The sequence below is a fragment of the Echeneis naucrates genome, chromosome 12, assembly GCF_900963305.1.
Source record: "Echeneis naucrates chromosome 12, fEcheNa1.1, whole genome shotgun sequence".
In the NCBI taxonomy this organism is placed as follows: Eukaryota; Metazoa; Chordata; class Actinopteri; order Carangiformes; family Echeneidae; genus Echeneis; species Echeneis naucrates.
In genome coordinates this window covers 2,494,353-2,513,075 of record NC_042522.1, presented here as the reverse complement: position 1 = coordinate 2,513,075, position 18,723 = coordinate 2,494,353, and the positions used below count along the sequence as shown (strand labels likewise).

Genomic DNA, 18,723 nt, shown 5'->3' with positions numbered 1-18,723 from the left:
TACTTGGCAATCAAAATATCAGCCATGCAGCTCATGTAATTAATCAGCTCTTGTTTATTTTTGTTACAGATATCAATGTAAGTAAGAAGGCAAAAGTAATATTCTTAGAATCTGTATGTATTTATATTAAATGAATATATCATTTATTGGATACATTGTGAATACAAATATATATGTATATACATAGTCAGTAAAAAATATGTCTTATTATGTCTTCTTGTTTTTGCTATTAACATACAGTACTAACTATAAACGGCTTTAAACTACTATGTATGAATTCTGGTATATACAGTGGACAGAAGAATACATCCCTGAGGCCAATATGTTACCTAGTCCAGTTGGTGAGCCACCATAATAATTAAAGAGTTACTGTTGTGCATAAAGCTGGGGGATAAATGATAAATGTGAATTCATCATACACATAACACCTTGAATTTCCTTTGTTAAAGTCACCCTGCATCAATGTGGCTTTAAGTACAATTTAAAACCAAACAATTGTAATCCAATGAAAAGTGGCAGAGAGTGAAGTGACGGATGAAAAGTGTTCTATAGTTACTGCGTAAGAAAGAAAGAAAAAAAAGAGGTTTCTTTTCCTAGAAAGATGGGAAAAAATATTTGTTATTTATTATTGTTTGGGTCTCAGCTGGCAGTGTTGTGTGTGTGTGTGTGTGTTTAAGTCAGTTTTGCATTTTGGTCTTCCTTTCACGCAGACACACACCTACATCAGCACTAAGTGAAACTGGCCTGTGAGGTTAAAATTTACATAACGATGCTGTATCAGTTTGATTTATCATTTAAAATGGATGCCTCCTTTCTTTTTGTTTTTACTTTTTTTATCCCCTGGGTGAAGCACTTTACAGATCCACTGTCCCTAATTGGCAGAGCAAGACACTAACACAGCCTGGGTGAGAGTTGGATTCCCAGTGGGACAGCTTGTGCTAAATATGAGCAGTAACTGTGCTAGCTAAATGGGACGTAATACTATATATGTTTATGATAATAAGGTGGCTCAGAGAAAGATTTTCAGAGTCAAACATACGAGAAACCTCTGGGAATGAAGAGCGCCGAGGGAGTTTAAATGTTATGAAGAATTGGGCTGAACATAAATGAAAAGGGGCAGCACGACAGTGTAGTAGTTGGCGCTGTCACCCCAACAATAAGAAGACCATGGATTCAGTTCCCGGCCTGGGTCCTTTCTGTGTGGAGTTTGCATGTCCTCCCTGTGTCTGTGTGGGTTTCCTCCCAGCATCCAAAGACATCATGTTTGGGTTAACTGCTGACTCTAAAGTGTCCGTAGGTCTGAGTGTGAGTGTGAGTGGTTGTTGGTCTCTGTCTGTCTCTGTGTGTAATTATGTATTGCTGGCAACCAACCACCATCCAACATTTAGTCAATGTTACCTTACTATAATTAGACGTCAAGCCAACGTTAGGTTTTTAACGTAACCCCAATTTTCAAATCCACATCATAATCCAATTATAATCAAATGTTGTTCCAACGTCACACTGTCACTGGCTACGATAAACCAATCAGAGAACAGAACGCAGTACACAGACCTCCACCCCTTTTTGTAATACCGGTACGTACTGTGCTTCGCTTTATGTTTTATCATGAGCCTTATGTATGAAAATAGACCCGTTCATTGACATTGCGCCTTACAATGCGGTGTGCCCTATGGTCCGCAAAATACAGTAGCCTTTAGGGATTGCCTATCAAATGTACTGATACATTAGTTGATGCATTTTTACTAAAATTTTTTACTACAATTTTTACTACAATTGTGATGCAGTTTTGTTTTATACTTTGGTTTTCTTGCTTCCTTGTACAGTGCAGGCCAAAAGTTTGGAGACACTTTCCTATTAATTTGAATGAGAAGGTGTGTCCAAACTTTTGGCCTGTGCTGTATATGATAAAAAAAAAATGGAGTCCTACAATAATCTTACATTTAATCTAACTCTCAGTACCCTCTCATCTGGAGCTCTCAGTCACAAGCCAATTAATTCACAGACAATTGCTTTGAACACCTCAGTAAAACAGCAGTCATTGCAAGAATAACAAATTATTATTCAAAAAGGAGGAAACTGTATGTGTCAGGGACGATTTAATTAGTGAATTAAAATACATTTGGCGCTCCTCTGATTGTATGAACAGGGCACGCTCAAGACTCGTCTGAATTTTTTCTTTATGACGAGTTGTTTGATTTGACTCTCAGAGCTCTTTCATCACATTTACATGATTTGTATGTCAAAGACTTAAATTCCTGGATAAGCCCATTTCTTGATGTTTTGCTGTGATGAGCATAGGCTAATTCCCATGCCCTGGATCCTATTTCCCTCTTAGTAGTTGCTGGGCTACACTGAGTGACATGCTGTGGAAACCGCCGGGTGACAAATTGGTGCAACTTGTCGAGAAAAAAAGTAACTGTATGAATTTGGTCGGCTTTTTATCTTATGGAATAGCTGGATTAAATTATACCTCAGGTAAAATGGTTTACATTCACTGTAGGCAAATGGAAACCATTAAACAAGAGAAATTATTCATTGGTAATTTGCAACCATCCTGTCAATCCAAGGTCCCACCTTTATGAGCAAGGCATCCAGCCTGAAATAACTCTTAATAAAAACTTCATCCAGACACAGCTCCTTAGCCAGCTGATGGATTTCACCAAGCTTGTTGCAGGTCAGCAGAACACTCCGCACCCGCATGATAGCGGCATATATTTCAGCAGTTAAGATGTCATGGAGGTGGGTGATTCCTTTCTGCTCCCAAGTGCAGGGCTTAAAGTAAGAAAAAACTAAAGATGACAATGTTAATAATTAATTTGAGGAATTGTTTGATTAGCAACCATTTAATTCAGTAAAGGACAATTTCTACAAAAATAATTTGTCAACAGTGTAACAGTAAAATATTTTATTCTGATTCTAAATACAACATAGGAAACATATAACCAAAAGGCTTGTTGTCTCTGACCCTCTCTTCTATCCAGGCCCAGCACCACTTATTTGTCTGAATGGACATCTTCCCTTGGCTTCACAAACTTACTCCCCATCATCTCCAACAGTGACTTTGATTGAAAAAAAAAAAAACAAACAAACAAAAAACGCCAGCTTGGATGCTGCTTTCACTAAAACTCGGAACTGAGAATTTTATATTCCAACTCAGAAATTTACAGCACCCCAGGTTTTCTCCAGGAGTGGATCAACATTCAGGTGGACTAGTTCTGGTAGTTTAGGTGAGATATTTATACCCAAGTACTTAGTGTTGGCTGTGGAGAAGGAAAGTTGGAGATTTTGGTCTGATGCATTCTCTGTTAATGGTAATATTGTTGATTTGGGCCAGTTATTCGAGCAGTCAGAGAGGGCTGAGAAATTTGAGATACAGTTATAAGCTTCCTGTAATGATCTTTGAGGTTGCTGCAAGTAGAGTACTACATCATCAGCATACAAATTGATTTTTCTGTTGGGACACAGTAGAATGGATACCTTGGATAATGGTGTTCTGACGTATTGCTGATGCCAGTGGTTCAATGAATATAGCAAACAGCAGGAGAGAGAGGGGGCATCCTTGTCTGGTTCCCCTCTGCAGAGTGAAGCTTTGTGACGTGGTCCCATTTGTGGTGACTGTAGCCTTAGGTGAGTTATAAAGTGGATAAATGACTATCCAAAGCCAAATTGTTGAAGGGTAGCAAAGAGGAAGGACCAGTTAACTTTTTCAAAGACTTTTTCGGCATTGAGCGATACAACAATAGCTTCTGTGTTGCTGTGCTGCAACATGCTGGTCAAATCAAGGAGCCTTCTGACTTTATTTAGAGAGTGTCGGCTTTTGATAAAACCTGTTTGGTCATCGAGAATTATCAATTGGATTATTGTCTCCAATCTAGACACAAGTGCCATGGAAATGATTTTGATATCAGTATTGATCAGTGACAGAGGGCGATAGCTGGAGGGGAGTGTTGGATCTTTATCTGGTTTTAAACATAAAACGAGTCAGAGAGCGGACCCAAGAACAGCACAAACCCAGCTGAGGCGGCAAGCACAGTCCAAGTTCTAAATGTGGCAGGGGCCTTTGGAGGGGGAGTCCAGGAAGGCTGTGGGCAGACAGGGAGAAGGCAAAGGCAGAAGGCAGGTCAGATTACTGGGGCAGAGATGAGGGGACACGGTCAGGTACCAGGAGATCCATTCAGAGGAGAGTGCTGGAGATAAGTGTATGACAAAACGATGATCTGGCAGACAGTGAGCGTGGAGGAGCTGGTTAAGAGGAGGCTGGGAGGAACAGGTGAGTCTGATGATCTTGATTAGGAGAGGCAGGCAGGCAGGTAGAGGGGAAAACCAGGAGTGGACTGTGACAAAAAATCATTTAATTGTAGCTGTATTCTTCTGGGCTCATATATAACCTGCATTTGATCTCTGTCACTATCCTGAAGAATAGGTGGCAGCACTGACCAGAAATGTCTCATAAATTCGGCAGGGAAGCCATTTGGTCCGGGAGCCTGCAGGCATATTTTCTAATGCAGTTAATACTTCATTAATGGTCAATGGGGCATCTGAGAGGTTTCTTTGTTCTGCAGTCAGTTGAAGCAGATTTTGATTTTCGAGAAAGGCCTGAATTTCTTCTAGGTTTGGCTTGTTCGTTGTTGAATATAGGTTTTGATAAAAGCTGTAAAAGATATGACTTATTGCCTGGACTGACTGTTTCTATTTTCCGTATGAGTTCTGAATTGCAGTTATAAGAGATTTCTTTTTGTTGCGTTGGAACTGTTTTAAAAGAAATTTGCCTGGTTTGTTGTTATCATCAAAATTTTGGTATCTGAGTAATAAAGTATAAACTCCTCCAACTTTTCATTAATTTATTCATCTTCTACCATTTATCTGTTTCTGGGTCGCGGGGAGTGCTGGAGCCAATCCCAGCTCACACTGGTTGAGGGGCGGGGTCATCCTGGACAGGTCAGCAGTCCATCACAGGGCCAACAGAGACCAACAATCACTCACACTCAGACCTACGGACCATTTAGAGTCAGCAGTTAAACCCAAACATGATGCCTTTGGACAGTGGGAGGAAATGGGAGTACCTGGAGGAAACCCATGGAAGGATATTTGTAATTTTGAATTTTGTCGTTGGGTCCATAATTGTTCGGTTTTGTTGCATATTGTTCTGTTAGTTTAATCCTCAATGATTTTTTTTCAACCAGTTGATCCTTTCTTTTCTTGTAAGATATAATTTAGCCTCTGATTAAATCCATAATTTAAATATTTTTTACCCACGAGCGAATGCTCTGCACATTCCAGGATAGTATAGTTAAGTGAGACATGGAGACAGAGAGAGCATTCTTTTTTTTCACTGCATAAGCTTTTCTTTATACATTTGACAAAAAGGAACAATACAGAGCAAAAAAAGACATTGCTGAATGTTATGTTAAAGGCCCGAAGCCCAGAGAAAACCCAGCTCCTGATTATCTCCATTCCCCAAGCAACAGAATGGCAATAGAGCAGAAATACAATTGGAAAATTCAGATTAGATATGAGACTGATGGTAACATCATCACCTCAGCTCAGAGATCAATCAGACAGATTAGAGATGAACAGCACGCCACACAAACATCCTGTCATGTTTCCTGGAAGGATCAAAAGCAGGAGTCTGTCAGCCTCTTTATGCTGCATTGTTTTTTAATCGCCCCAGTAGAAGTCAAAGCAGTCATCTATGGCCCAGTTCACTTTGGCCTCGTGATGTGGGTGAGCAAAGTGGTGCGCAAAGTGGAGAGAGAGAGTATTCAATCATTCTGTGTATGAATACTGACAATGGTCTGTACGTGTCTCTATGTAAGCTTCTACTGCTGTATGTCAGTATGTAGGAGGTTACAATCAGTGATTTGAGTGGATGTTGGAATGTTGGATTGTAAATGTGTACAATGGAGTCACAGGACATCTCATAAAAATTGAATATCAAGACATGGAATAGAAGCAGCAAAATTATTGGCACGGGCACCACAATGAAAGAAGTTATTGCACAGGGGATATGAGGAGGGATGAAGGGGGCGAGTGAAAGGACTACAGATGGAAATTAACATTTTGCTAAATCTGGTACGACTATCTTTTTATTTTTTGTGAGTGAGTAATGTCACTGCACGTTGTCCTTTTTAAATTAAATGTGAGAAAAGCTATTATGGAGGAGAGGGAGATATAGATAGAGGGAGAAAGAGGAAAGAGATGCAGGGGAAACTGATACAGTGAGTGAACGGATACGAGAGCTAACTACCAGTCACACTTTTCTGTCCAAGCTGTTGACTGGTAGTGTACATTAACGTTTTTCTTTCTTTTATGTTGGTGGGTATTTGGGCAGCACATTGGCATAGTGGTTCGGTTCTCTGTGTGTTGGCCCTGTGACGGATTGGCGGCCTGTCCAGGGTGACCCCGCCCTCACCCAGTGTGAGCTGGGATTGGCTCAGCACTCCCTGTGACCTGGAAACAGATTAAGAGTTGAAGATGAATGAATGAATGGTGGATATTTTTATTTATATATATTTTACTTATTTAAGCCAAGTTGATATTTCATAGTACTTCCCTTCAAACAAGAACTGGGGTGATATTGGTGTCCAGGATGCTGACTGTCCGCAGTTAGTGCAGCCCTCCTTCAGGATCAGGTACAGCACTCTCTGCCACTCGTTTATTCCTCACAGGAATTGACTGTTCATCCCCTTTAAGCTTGTGTCGTTTGCTCTTAACGAGCACCTGCTGTTGGGAATGGGGACGGTTTCCTCCTCGGGCTCCGAGTCTGTGGTGATGTTTACCATCTCCATCAGAAGTTTGAGAGCGGACATCATAAAGTTCTTAATCGGGGCCTCTGGGTTGTCGTGGGAGCTCTTAGGGGTTTCTGAGAACATTAGATTGCCCTGCGTGCTCCTGGACTGTATGCCTAGGACAGTTTCTTTAAGATGTTTGTTTTCATTTTGGGGCTTGTCTACCTCAGCTGTAATAGAGGAAAAAGCTCGAAGCTCTGCATTGTCTCTCTGAGGTTCGTTGATGTGCTGATGTGACAACTCCAGGCTTGCTTTGAGATCCCTGCTCACCTGATGGAGTAAGCTGAATAGATCTAATTTTTAACTGACTGATTCAAGCACAGAGACGTCGGCGGTTATGAGGTCCTGTGTGTCTACGGAGGAATCGGCCTTCTTCCTCTTGGCTGGGTTGTCTGTGGGAAGCTCCATGACACACTGCTGGTAGTAACTATCGATGAAGCTTTCCAGGTCCTCCACTCTGGAAGTATTTTTTTTATTTTAAAGTCCATGCAATAACTTGTGTGATCTGGGAGATCTGAGGACATAATCTAATCTGTTATGGATCTAATCTCGCAGCCCAACACCACCACGAAAGGACTCAAAATCTCATTTGGTCTCGCGATCTCTCAGCATCTCGGTTGGACCGCCTGATCCTTTTTTCCTCTTCAGCCCAGGTAAGACACTGGTTCTGAAGTTGATTGGTAGTATGACTAGGACAACCCATTTCCCGATGGTGGCTCTTGATTCACCAGCCTTTGCCACGCCATGTGAAGCTCTGCCAAGTATTTGAATCAGCTTTTCTTGACAATCTCTCGAGGCTGTGGTCGTCCCTGTTGCTTGTGCAGCTTTTCCTCCCAGATTTTTTCCCTCCCAGTCAACTTTCCATAAATATGCTTCAATGCAGCATTTTTCATAGACGTTAAGAGCCCTTTTTTTTTTTTTTACCAGCACTAGTCCCCCACAGGCTACTTATTTTATTCATAAATAATGAGCAATACTTGCTTTTTACCTCAACATCTGTTTCCTGCCATCTGGGTCCAGATGAAGATGACCATGGTAAAAAAAATAATGTGGCCTAACACTGAATAAACTTCAACTTTGACTTCCTAGCAGAAAGCCATAATGCTGACTCATGAAGACAGGAGACATGAGACTGACAGAGGGTTCAACTGAAATGGACCCTTGCCATGATTAAAATAAAGGCAGATTTGGAATAAGGCATAAATAGATGAAGAGCAAGAACCCCAAAGTTGGACTAATTTCTGACAAGCATGTCACAAACTTTCAACTGCATTTACAAATGTGGAAAGTGCAACCGAGACCAAGTTCAAAAATCTTAAAGGAATTTAATTTATAAGAAGTACTACACCAACATAATTCATTTCCGTGGAGATAGAGATCTCCTTTCTCATTCATTCACTCTGTCTCATTTGTTCATCCATTCATTTATCAACTCTTTATTTATTCATGTAATTTTTTTTCAGTATGCATGTTGAGTGAATGCTGTGTGGCTGACTTCAATCAAACATACATTTTAATTTGCTACGTTTGATCAGCAGTTTAATTCATTCATCTGTTCATTCGTTCGTTCGTTTGTTGGTTCCATATTCTCACAGTCAACACAATTTAAAATTTTCAGCTGTGATCTGCACAGGTGTCTGCCATGAATATCAAATTCACCTCAAAGAGAATAGCGCTCCTCTGAGGCTGCACACACACACACACACACACACACACACTGACACCAACTCATCGCAAACATGCAAAATCTCAAGTGGCAGGTTGTGATTGCATGAAGTCATTTGATCACACATCACACTCATTTAATCAACTCAAAATTAAAAAATAACTACATATCAATACATTAAATGTGTGTGATGAATTAGTGTGTGTGTGTAAGAAGACTTTTCAGGAACAGCTTTTTGGTTCAGAAATCAATCATCTATGTTTGGATGAGGAGATAATCTCTTTTATATCTACAGTCGATCAATCAGTTTAACAAACTTGTCACTTAAATGATCAGCGCTTTCTGTTTGGAATTTTACTAAAACTGGGTAAGGTGGATATTGCAAACTGATTACTAACACAAATAAAACTTATGTATTTACGATTTGTTCACATTTATGGATTTTTTTGTTTAAATCAATGAGCATGTTTTCCATCAGCATGAGCCAGACTTTCCTGCTTTCCTGCACTTCTCCCTCTGTGTTTCTATAGTAACCTTGGCTAAAATCCAAACAGCCGGTAGGGCCCTCTGAAGGGCACTACACAGGCAAGATGAAAGATTTCCACCAGGCGACTGCAGCTTCCAGTCAACAGATAAATGTGATTTTAAAAGGACATAGTTACACTGAGCAGAAGAGTGAAATCATGTTGACAGTGGCAGTTCTAATGTTTTTATTAGCGGGTCCAAATTAGCTGCATCTCCGATTTGATCAAGTTTAGGAAATTTAAAATGCAGACTGGCTTGCAGCAACAAAAAAATTGGGTAAAACTGTTTTGGAAAGCTAAGCTAAGCTCAGGCTGCAAAAAGTAAAAGTAAATCCATCACTATTTTTCCATTCACAGGAATGTAATCTGAATTTGCATGAAACAGCTAGTGGTCAATAGAAAAACAAGACCTTACATGATACCCACACAGAGCACCATAAAACAATACACAAACAGCTATATCCATATACCCTGGGATCAGGGCAAATACAGTGTACAGTGCATTATGAATCCATACAAACGTCTCTTCAGTTGATTGTTAGGTCTGTAGCATCTCAGCTACAGACCAAAGAAAATCAATCACATGGAAACGAGAAATGTTTAAAGACAGTTCCTCACATAAATTCATTACTACATTTTTAACACATTACACTACATTCATTACTAAATTAGGAACTGTAGTTGACCATCAATGAATTAATGAAACTGAAACCTTCAGTACGTGGTTTTGGGGTCACATTTTGTGGAAAGAAGTTGTAAACGAAATAATCTTTTAGGGTAGTATTCTGAGCAAACTGGGTAAGTGTTTGAGACTGGGAGGAGAAAAGAGGCACCATATATTGGCTATTTTTGCAGCAGCAACTGAACACCCTGTTAAATCTCCCATAAAGGCACAACAAAGTGAACTGCTGCCACCCCCCCAAACTTTACATGGCACTCCAGATTGTAGAATATTTGGAATTTGTAGCATCTATTGATATTCTGTATGTGATTCCTTTAGAGGACATCTAGAGATCAACTAGCAGCGTACATTTCAGGAGGCTGTTTGATTGTATTTTGATCAGGCCAGAGAATTTGGTAATTTGGGACATCACCTGATCTTTGTTAGCTAGGGTTCATTCTATAACAGCGTAATTCCTGTTCATAGAAACAAATCAACTTTTCATATAAGCTAGTATGTGTGTTGCAATTTGTTATCAGGCTCTTGGTCTATCTCTATTTATTAATGTCAAATTAAGTCTAAAGGTTCAAATAACTGATTGTTCAACTATTAACCAGTTATCCAGATGATGAACTGTCTAATAAAACTATCTTCTTAGCCCCACATTGGCTTCAACATATGGCTCTGGTGATGGTTGTTCATTTTGGTTAGCTGAAATCTGTTTGCCTTATTGTTTACTCCTGTTTGTTTGGAAGAACCTGCAGTTTGTCGGCCTATTGGCAACATACCAAGGACAGCAACAACATACCCAGGAGGAGTCGGCTGTCGTGGCTGCTCAAGCCTCTCAACAAAGTGTTGTCTGAGAAAGACTGGCCTCCCATCAGGAAAAGTTGCCAAGGCCTTCAAAGAGCTTACAAAAGAAGCAGAAAAAGGAACCTTCTGGCTCTGACTGCAACAGAAAGACAAGAGTTGAGGGAACCAAGACGTACCTGATGAAAGCACCTGACATTCCAGTGCTAGCTGTGGAGAGTGGCAAGGAGACGGCCTTCCACCATCCTGAGATGTTCTGGAAGGAAAGGATGGCTCCCGGCTGAGGGCCCAGCAGCTGGCATCCAGGCCCCAGCGAAGCTGTGACAAACAAGGTTTGTCTAACACCGTCCTGGCATCATAGTGTTAACGTAAAATGGAATGTAAATAACATTTCAATAATTAATGCTGTATTTGTTTGATGTGAAAGAATTTTTCTTATTGTCATCAATCTGAGCACTCAAGAAAGAGCAAGCTAAACTCAATACACTCCCCCTGGTTGCCTTTTCTCTCAATCACGTTGCAATCTAAGTGTATTTGCTATTTAAGTAAAGTGTCCACTAGTCAGACTGAAATTAGCATCCAGTGTGTAAGATATGGCCCTCAGCCAGCTAAAGGACAATAGATTTACAGGCTGCACAGATCTTGTACCTTTTTAATGCTGAGGGAGAATGTAGTATCCAGTATTAGAGGACTACTTTCTGCCCCTGTGGTAAATTACAAAAACACTACAAAGTGCTTGTCAACTTTAGCCAGCTTGATCGACAGACACAGAGGGCCGGGTCCAGGGAAACTCTCCGCTGGAGGAGAGGCTTGACGTTGATGGCCATGTGTTGGTCACAGAGATGAAGGGTCCTCCAGCCTCCCCAAATGAAAATGGCCGTGTTTGAGCTTCTTACTTCTTCCACAAGAATTTAGAACTGGACACAAAGCTCTGTGTCAGTCTGTGGGCAGCGTTCCCTCACCACGTGACTGCTGCCTTTGCATAGTAGAGCTTTTTTAGTTCAAACTTAGGTGATGCACATCATGGCGATGACCCCAGAAAGTCCCAGGACAGATTGATACTGGACTGATTCATAACACAGCTGGACAATTCATTTTCAGCCACTTGATCACTCAGGCCAAATACAAATTTTACTAGTCTTGTGGATGGCTTTGGCTGATAATCAGCTGCAGTTAACATTACTTGGATTACATCTGGAATCAGACCACTCACTTATCTTCATCCAGGTTGCCTGTCCATCACAGGGCCAACACAAGGACAAACAACTCACGCTTGCATTCACAGTTTAATGTCGCCTGTTAACCCAAACATGATGTCTTTGGATGGTGGGAGGGAACATGCAAGCATCATGCAAACTCCCCACAGAAAGGCCCCAGGCCAGGAACCAAACCCATAACCTTCTTACTGTAGGGCGACACCGCTAACCACTACGCCACCGTGCTTACCAGAATCAGAGTCCTGAGAAACATTCCAGTCTTGAAAACCAGGCATGTGCGGTTCGGGATGTTCTTGTTGGCCACACAACATTCATGCATAAATAAGTAATATTTTAACATTAAAATAGATTTCATTAAATCACTTGAATACATTACTTCCTGGTGTGGCTATCAGGAAAGCATGAAATGGCCACCATTGTCCAGAGATCAACGTATGAAAACAGTGATTCAAGCTACATAAATACTCCTATAACCCTTATAACCCTTAGAGGTCCCATAAAAAAGGAAACAGGAAGGATTTATCTTCCCACACATGTCACAGTTTCTTTGATGCCCAGACATTCAGTTTGGTTGTTGAAGGAGCTTAGAGCTCTGAGCATTAGTGTTTCTGTTTGTCCTCTGAAAGATTGATGAGCGCCACATCCACATGAATCATTCACTAAGGAAATGATTGTCGTAAACATGAAGTGCCATCTCTGCCACTGTGCACTGAAAAATTCATGCTTTTTAAGTCATAAATTATGACGAGGCACTCTCTCCCTCTGCCCAGGGGAGGGCTATGACTTCCTCCTCAGCAGCCCTCCTCTTCCTGATCGAGGTTCACTGACAAACACAGTTAGGAAATAAAACTTCTTCTCATAGTTTCATCAGTAATAATGACAGTGTGTTCAGTAAATAAATTGCTGATATATGGGAATATGAAACTTTGACAACTGCTTCCACTCACTATATACTTTTTCACACAATTTTCCTGTGCAGTCATTACTGCATATAAAGTAAAAGCAGATAAAACAATTTGAAAAACATGTGTAGCCCATGCAAATATATATCTGGTATGTGTTTTATTTTGTAGATATGTTAGGTAACTGTATATCCATCCCAAAGTCCATCAATAGGCTGTGTTGATATCATAAACGTAATATTTTAAAAAGAAAAGAAAAATATATATATATATAAATAAGTACAGTTTTTTTCTAATAATAATAATTCAATTCAAAATGTCATGCATCACAGACTCTGGAATAAAAAAAATATTTTGAAATAGTGGGTAGAACGCCCCATAAACAGGAGGCTGCAAGGTCCACTTAGGCAACATTGGTTTGGTTCTGGCTGGTGTCATTTGCTGTGTGCCATTCCCCTCACTGTGTCCCATTTCCTGTAGCTCTTTAACCTGCTTTATCTAATGAAAATTTTAAACATCTAAAATGTATAAAAATCAAAGAGAAATCAGCAAAAAAAAAAAAAAAAAAAAAAAAAAAGTTGATACTGAAGATGTCAAGAAATTTTAAGAATTTGAAAAGGTTAAGGGCAAAAAACACTGAAAGGGTGATAAACTTTTTAAAATCTGATAAGGAGTTTCTCAGAGTTTCTTGAGAGGTCCAAAGAAGTACAGCAAGGACCTGGCTCAGCTTTTGGCAGCTTCACCAGGATGCTGAGTTTCTCTTTTACAGTCTGAAGAAATTTGATCAGGAGTGGTGTTTTTGGAAGGTCGGTAGCCAAGAAACCACTTTTGTCGGAAGGGGAACAGGGTAATGCGCTAAAGCTCCCAAAGAACTTAATAAAAATCAGTGGAAGAGTATGATGAAGTTTGATGTGACAATTTTGGGGCTGCAATTCCCCCAATGGTGTGGCGCTGTTGAGGGGACCATGGATGTTGAAACGTACAGACAGGTTTCGTTTTGCCATGCCTTCTGGAAAGTACTCAATTGGAATTGGCTTTATTTTTCAGCATGATAATGATTCCAAGCTAATGCAGTAAAATCATATTTGGACTGATATGCAGCTGATAAAAAAAACAAGTTCGAGTCCTGACCCGAATATTATAGAGGCAGTACGGATCAGCTGGACTAAGGAAAAAATAAAAGATCTAAATTTAGAGGGACTCAGGGATGTGCTGCAGGAAGAAACAATGGACAGTGTAACAGCAGTTCAAGTGAGTGAGCAATCTTGAACAGGTGAATTTTGGATTTGGATTGTAACTGGATTGGGTTAAGCTGCGGGTTTCTGGGGTGAAAGACCCAATTAGATCCAAGTGGAATAAAGTACAAGTTCTGGCCATGTAGTGGGCCACATTGGCCACATGGCCAGGTAAGAATGCTTAGATTTTTATTTTACTTTGTTCACTTCTCTGATCTCCTTTCTTTTAAAATGACTTTATGCAGGTACCACATTCATCTCCAGAGCATCAATGGTTGAATCCCACAAGTTCATGTCCAGAGGAGTGAAACAGATCATTTCACTTTCACCATTTCACACTTTAAATTGCTTAAATCTCTCTGTGAATTCACTCTCATTACAGCCATCATCCTCGCAGGTTCTTTTTTTCTATTGTTTATATTGAAGATTGTGTTCCTATCTCTTTCTGATGCTCACTGCCAGCGCCTGATTTTTTTTTGGGGAGTGTGTGGTCCTATCTACGTGAGCCTGTTCCCATCCTAGTGTGTGTTCCTCCCTCGTTCTCTCTCTCTCTCTCACTGCCTGTATATTCAGCCCTTACCTCGAGGCGAGTCGATCCTCTTACAGTAATACCATTGCCTAATCTCAGAGGCGTATCAGAGAGAGCTCAGAGCGCTCAACACTAATAGGTTCACACAAATGGGATCTAGTCAAAAACCTCCCAATCCTCCTGCCACTGTAAATATGGAGAGCATTATCGGAGTCTGCCTGGAGCCCTCCAATGTGGAACTGATGCAGATTTGACAGAGAGACGCAGAGATAGCAGCCAAAAAAAGATTATTTAACAAGCTGTTAGCAGTGTTACAGGAGTAATTTTATTGGTTGTAGGGATGAATTGAATAAAATTTTAACTTTTAAAACCCCTGTAAAATCTTAAGTTATTTATACAGGGTTGGCATGAAGAACAAATGTTATTAAATGTTATTGTTAAACAATTGTTCAACATTTTAAAGGGCTTTAAATGTATAGACGAATGTTTTTTTCTTGATTTGTTTTGCTTTGTTTTGCTTTGTTTTCATAAATGTTTAGGGGCAGTAATAAATCCATATATAAATTTAGTACATTTTATTTGGATCCTTATTTACCACAACTGTAGTACAGTGTGATTTTTGCAGTTGTTTTTTCTCTCCTCATGAATTTTAGCAAAGTCATAACATTTCTATAAAAAAGTTTCAGCTTACTCAATTTTGTTTCTATCTACTTTCCTCCTTCAACAACGTCTAGACCCTTCTCATCGCTTCTTTTAATATCTGCAAACATAAAAAAAAATACCCCATAATAACAGTAATTTTAAAATTGGATTGTGTGTCATGCAATATTCAAATGTACAATGTTGTTAAAGGTCCACATGGTCCAAAGGTAGATCTTAAAGGGCCGCATGATCGACAGGTAGCTGTTAAAAGTCCATACATTCTAAACATAGGCCTCCATGTTGTCTTTGACTATAAATCAGGTTCTATATTAATAAAATTGAACTCTTCCAATAATTTCAAACAACGTTCTGATGTTAATGTCAGAAATCATGAAGAGAAATGTTCCTTTGATGTTTTGCTCTGAAATTCTGTAGCACTGTATGTATTTGCATATTGTATGAAAGTATGCATGCATATATATTGCATAATATAGTGCTACTACTTCAAATGGCAGTTACGTTTTGTTTTCCAGTTTGGCCTCATCATGTTGCTGTTACTATCACATCACCATGCTGGCAGGTTGAGTGCAGGCCAGCATTTAATTCGACTTTGGAAGTCTGGATTAAAGCAGCTCTGGAAATGAATGAGAATGTACCCAAGAACACTAATAATGGCAAATCAGTTTGTTTTGTTGCTGTTTGTTTTCTTGTTATTATTCAGACTATCTAAAAGCAGAACCGGATCACAAAGTCAGTGCAGGTGATGTGACCTCCATGTGGTGGTTTAAATACAAGTTAGGACTCTGTTGAAGAATCCTTAATCAATAGAGGGTCTAGCTAGATGTACAGCAATCACACTCATACATTAAAATGTTTGTGTTCAGATGTTTAGGAGCTATGTGAACCAGTCACAGATTGATGTGTGAAATCAAACTAGTCAGGGCAGAGCCAACAGAGACCGACAGTCCTGCAGTGACACCCAGAGGATGCATCCAGTACTTCTGTCTGATGTGAGTTGTACTTTTTACACCTCTTAAAATGATCAGTCGATTGATTTTTAATAAAACACCAATCCTGACTACCATACAATACAACATGAATATTAATCAGTAATTTAAAAGTAAAGCAATTAAAGTATGACTAGCATTTATATCCTTATTATCCCAACAAAAGTAAGTGGCAGAAAAGGGTTAGGGTTAGTAGGGAGTAAGAGAGGTGGATGACCTGCAGCATTGGTCTCTAGTTCAGATTCAAACATGGAATGCTGTGATAATGCAGCATGCATGCTAACCACTCCAAAAATCATGTTGCCAATATTAATCGGATTTAATTAGGTGTTATTCACAATAACTTCCAACCAATAAAGTAAAAAATAAAACAAGAGGCAAAACTCCCCACAGTAAGACTGACCTCAGATTGCTAAATATGCCCTTGGCTTTTATTAACAATCACATGATAAAATACCATCAAATAACAGAGCGCAAACTGCTGTTGCTACTCTACAAACAACTGCAGTCATACCCTCTGCATCCATTCATTCAGTAATAAAAGACACGATGTCTGTACAGTAACACTAAAGGGAATGAAGCGTGAAGTGGATACAATAACAGAAGAGAACAGGTATGATGGTTTTGGCTTGGCATTGTCCATCAGATTATGAGTGAAGAAACACAAATGTCTTCTTTGGGTTCAATATAAACAACCAGTGAGTCACCCACACGCTCAGAATAAACTAAATTAAAACTTAAGGAACGTGTTCTGACGAAAAAAGGCAAACACATGAATCATAGATGATGATGAACCAAGACCTCCATCCTGTGTTTCTTCCTCAATGAGATGCAAATCTTAAATTTATGCTGCTGTTGGATGACACATTTGAGCTCCCTGCAGCTTTTTTTTTTTCCTCATGAAAAGAAAAAAATAAGATTGTTGAGTATAGAGTCAATAATATTAGGATCCAGGTTAGAAACAGGTATGTTTAACTCACTCCCACCCAACACCCATTTGTAAGGACACTTGGGATAATTTATACAGCAGAGGAGAGGCCAGTATTCACAACTTACCTTTAAATAAAGACACTTTATAACAAAAACAAACCTTGCATAGACAGGAATAATGACATCCCACCATTATTTATATTAAAACATTAAAAAAAAGACACCTTGATACATTTAGCTTTAGCCCATCAGTTCTAAGGTGAAGGGAACAGTTTGGGTTCAATGGATGGAAATAAAACTAAACAAACTGGTGTTTGATTTTATTGAACCAATGGACAAATTAACAGGACTATTTTTTTTTTTTATATATCTTATTAAAACAGTATCATACCTAATTAAATGCTTGGGCTAAAACTATAAATGTGAACTAAGTGTCATAGTACAGCACAAGACTTCTCCCCACCCATCACAGGAGAGGTGAGCAGGAACACACTGGCTAAAAAAAAAAAAAAAAAAAAATAAGGCTCTCTTATTAAAAATCCTGAGTTAAACAACATTATTAGTCACACAGTCCCAGTGTGACTTCAAACCCCAGTAACGGCGGTCGTCTGCTCGGCTTTTTTTTTTTTTTTCTTCTGTGCATAAAAGAGGAGTTATGTACTCAGACTGAGGCAAAAACATACTCAGCATTGCTTCATTCGACTCTTTGCTCAACGTGCTGGTGAAACATAAGATCATCATTTGGTTTCTAAAAGCTAAATGAGTTCAGCGGTGGCTGATTCTTTTATTTTGTTGAATCCTCAAAAAGAAAAGGTTAACTTAAAGTCTGACTTGCTGTTATTTCTGAGCAGAATTCCTTATATACAGTTCAGCAGCGACTCTGGATGAAAATGAAGACAAATCGAGCGTTCTTTGCCAAATATTTACTGCCTCTAGCTACTGCTGCTTCCTTTAGATGTTTTCTGCCTCTCTCTGGGGAACCTCTCTGATACTGTCCTGGGGCTCAGTGCGGATTGGCGGGCGCCGCCGAATGCTCCGCCCAGATGAGATGAGGTCAGCATAGCCACGGGAATGAGAGAAGGCGTAGGTGGAACGTCGGGACTGACGGCCACGCTGGAAGGCTGGCGGCTTTTTCTTCCTCTCCTCCTCTTCCATCTCCATCTCGTACTTCTTCCGGTTTCTATGGACCTGGTGGATGATGAAAACTAAGTCAGTAAAAATAAAGAAGCGGTTTTTAAATCATGCCCTATTTGGACCCAAAATTTTATTTGGGGAATTTTAAAAGTGAAGAAAATTAATTTGGCACATATTAGTGCTGAGCTGTTAACATGCTGTTCTTTTTTAACAGATTATAAAAAAATTATAAAGAATCCCTTCTAACAGATTATTGACGCTGTCAGGTCCTACAGTTCAAACTGTGGTACTGCTAATTCTGGCTCTCTGTACTGACAAGGTTTTAGATGTATTTAGCCTCCGCCCATCACCCCCAAGAAGTGATGTATGTTCAACAAAAAGAAAAACAACTTTAATAGAATTAAAGCCATTTATTTATCCATTTAGAAAAAACAAGAAACTTGTAGGACAAAAAAATGGACCAGACTCAGTGATTACCTTCCTAGCAACAAACTTTCACCCTGCTCTATGTTCCCTACAGATAATATCCAACTCGGCCACTGAGCGGTGATAGCTATCATGTCTTTGGGGTCATCAGGTGGGAACCTCCTTTCATTTGTGTTTTGGGGATACAGACCCTGGTTCGGGTAGGGGGGAGAAATAGAAGAGGTGGAAATAAAAGTAGGGATGGGATAC

The 18,723-nt window shown here is 39.7% G+C and overlaps 1 protein-coding gene across 1 annotated transcript in view; it reads right to left on the bottom strand.

The window, feature by feature from the left end:
• Positions 1–16,391: 16,391 nt before the first annotated feature.
• The window catches only part of atp8b1 (ATPase phospholipid transporting 8B1), a 32,218-nt gene continuing 29,886 nt past the window's right edge, over positions 16,392–18,723 (bottom strand). Inside the window, exon 30 of the mRNA XM_029515307.1 lies at positions 16,392–18,102. Coding sequence (XP_029371167.1) covers positions 17,866–18,102 — 237 coding nt within the window. The 3' untranslated portion in view covers positions 16,392–17,865. The remainder of the gene's footprint in view (positions 18,103–18,723) is intronic.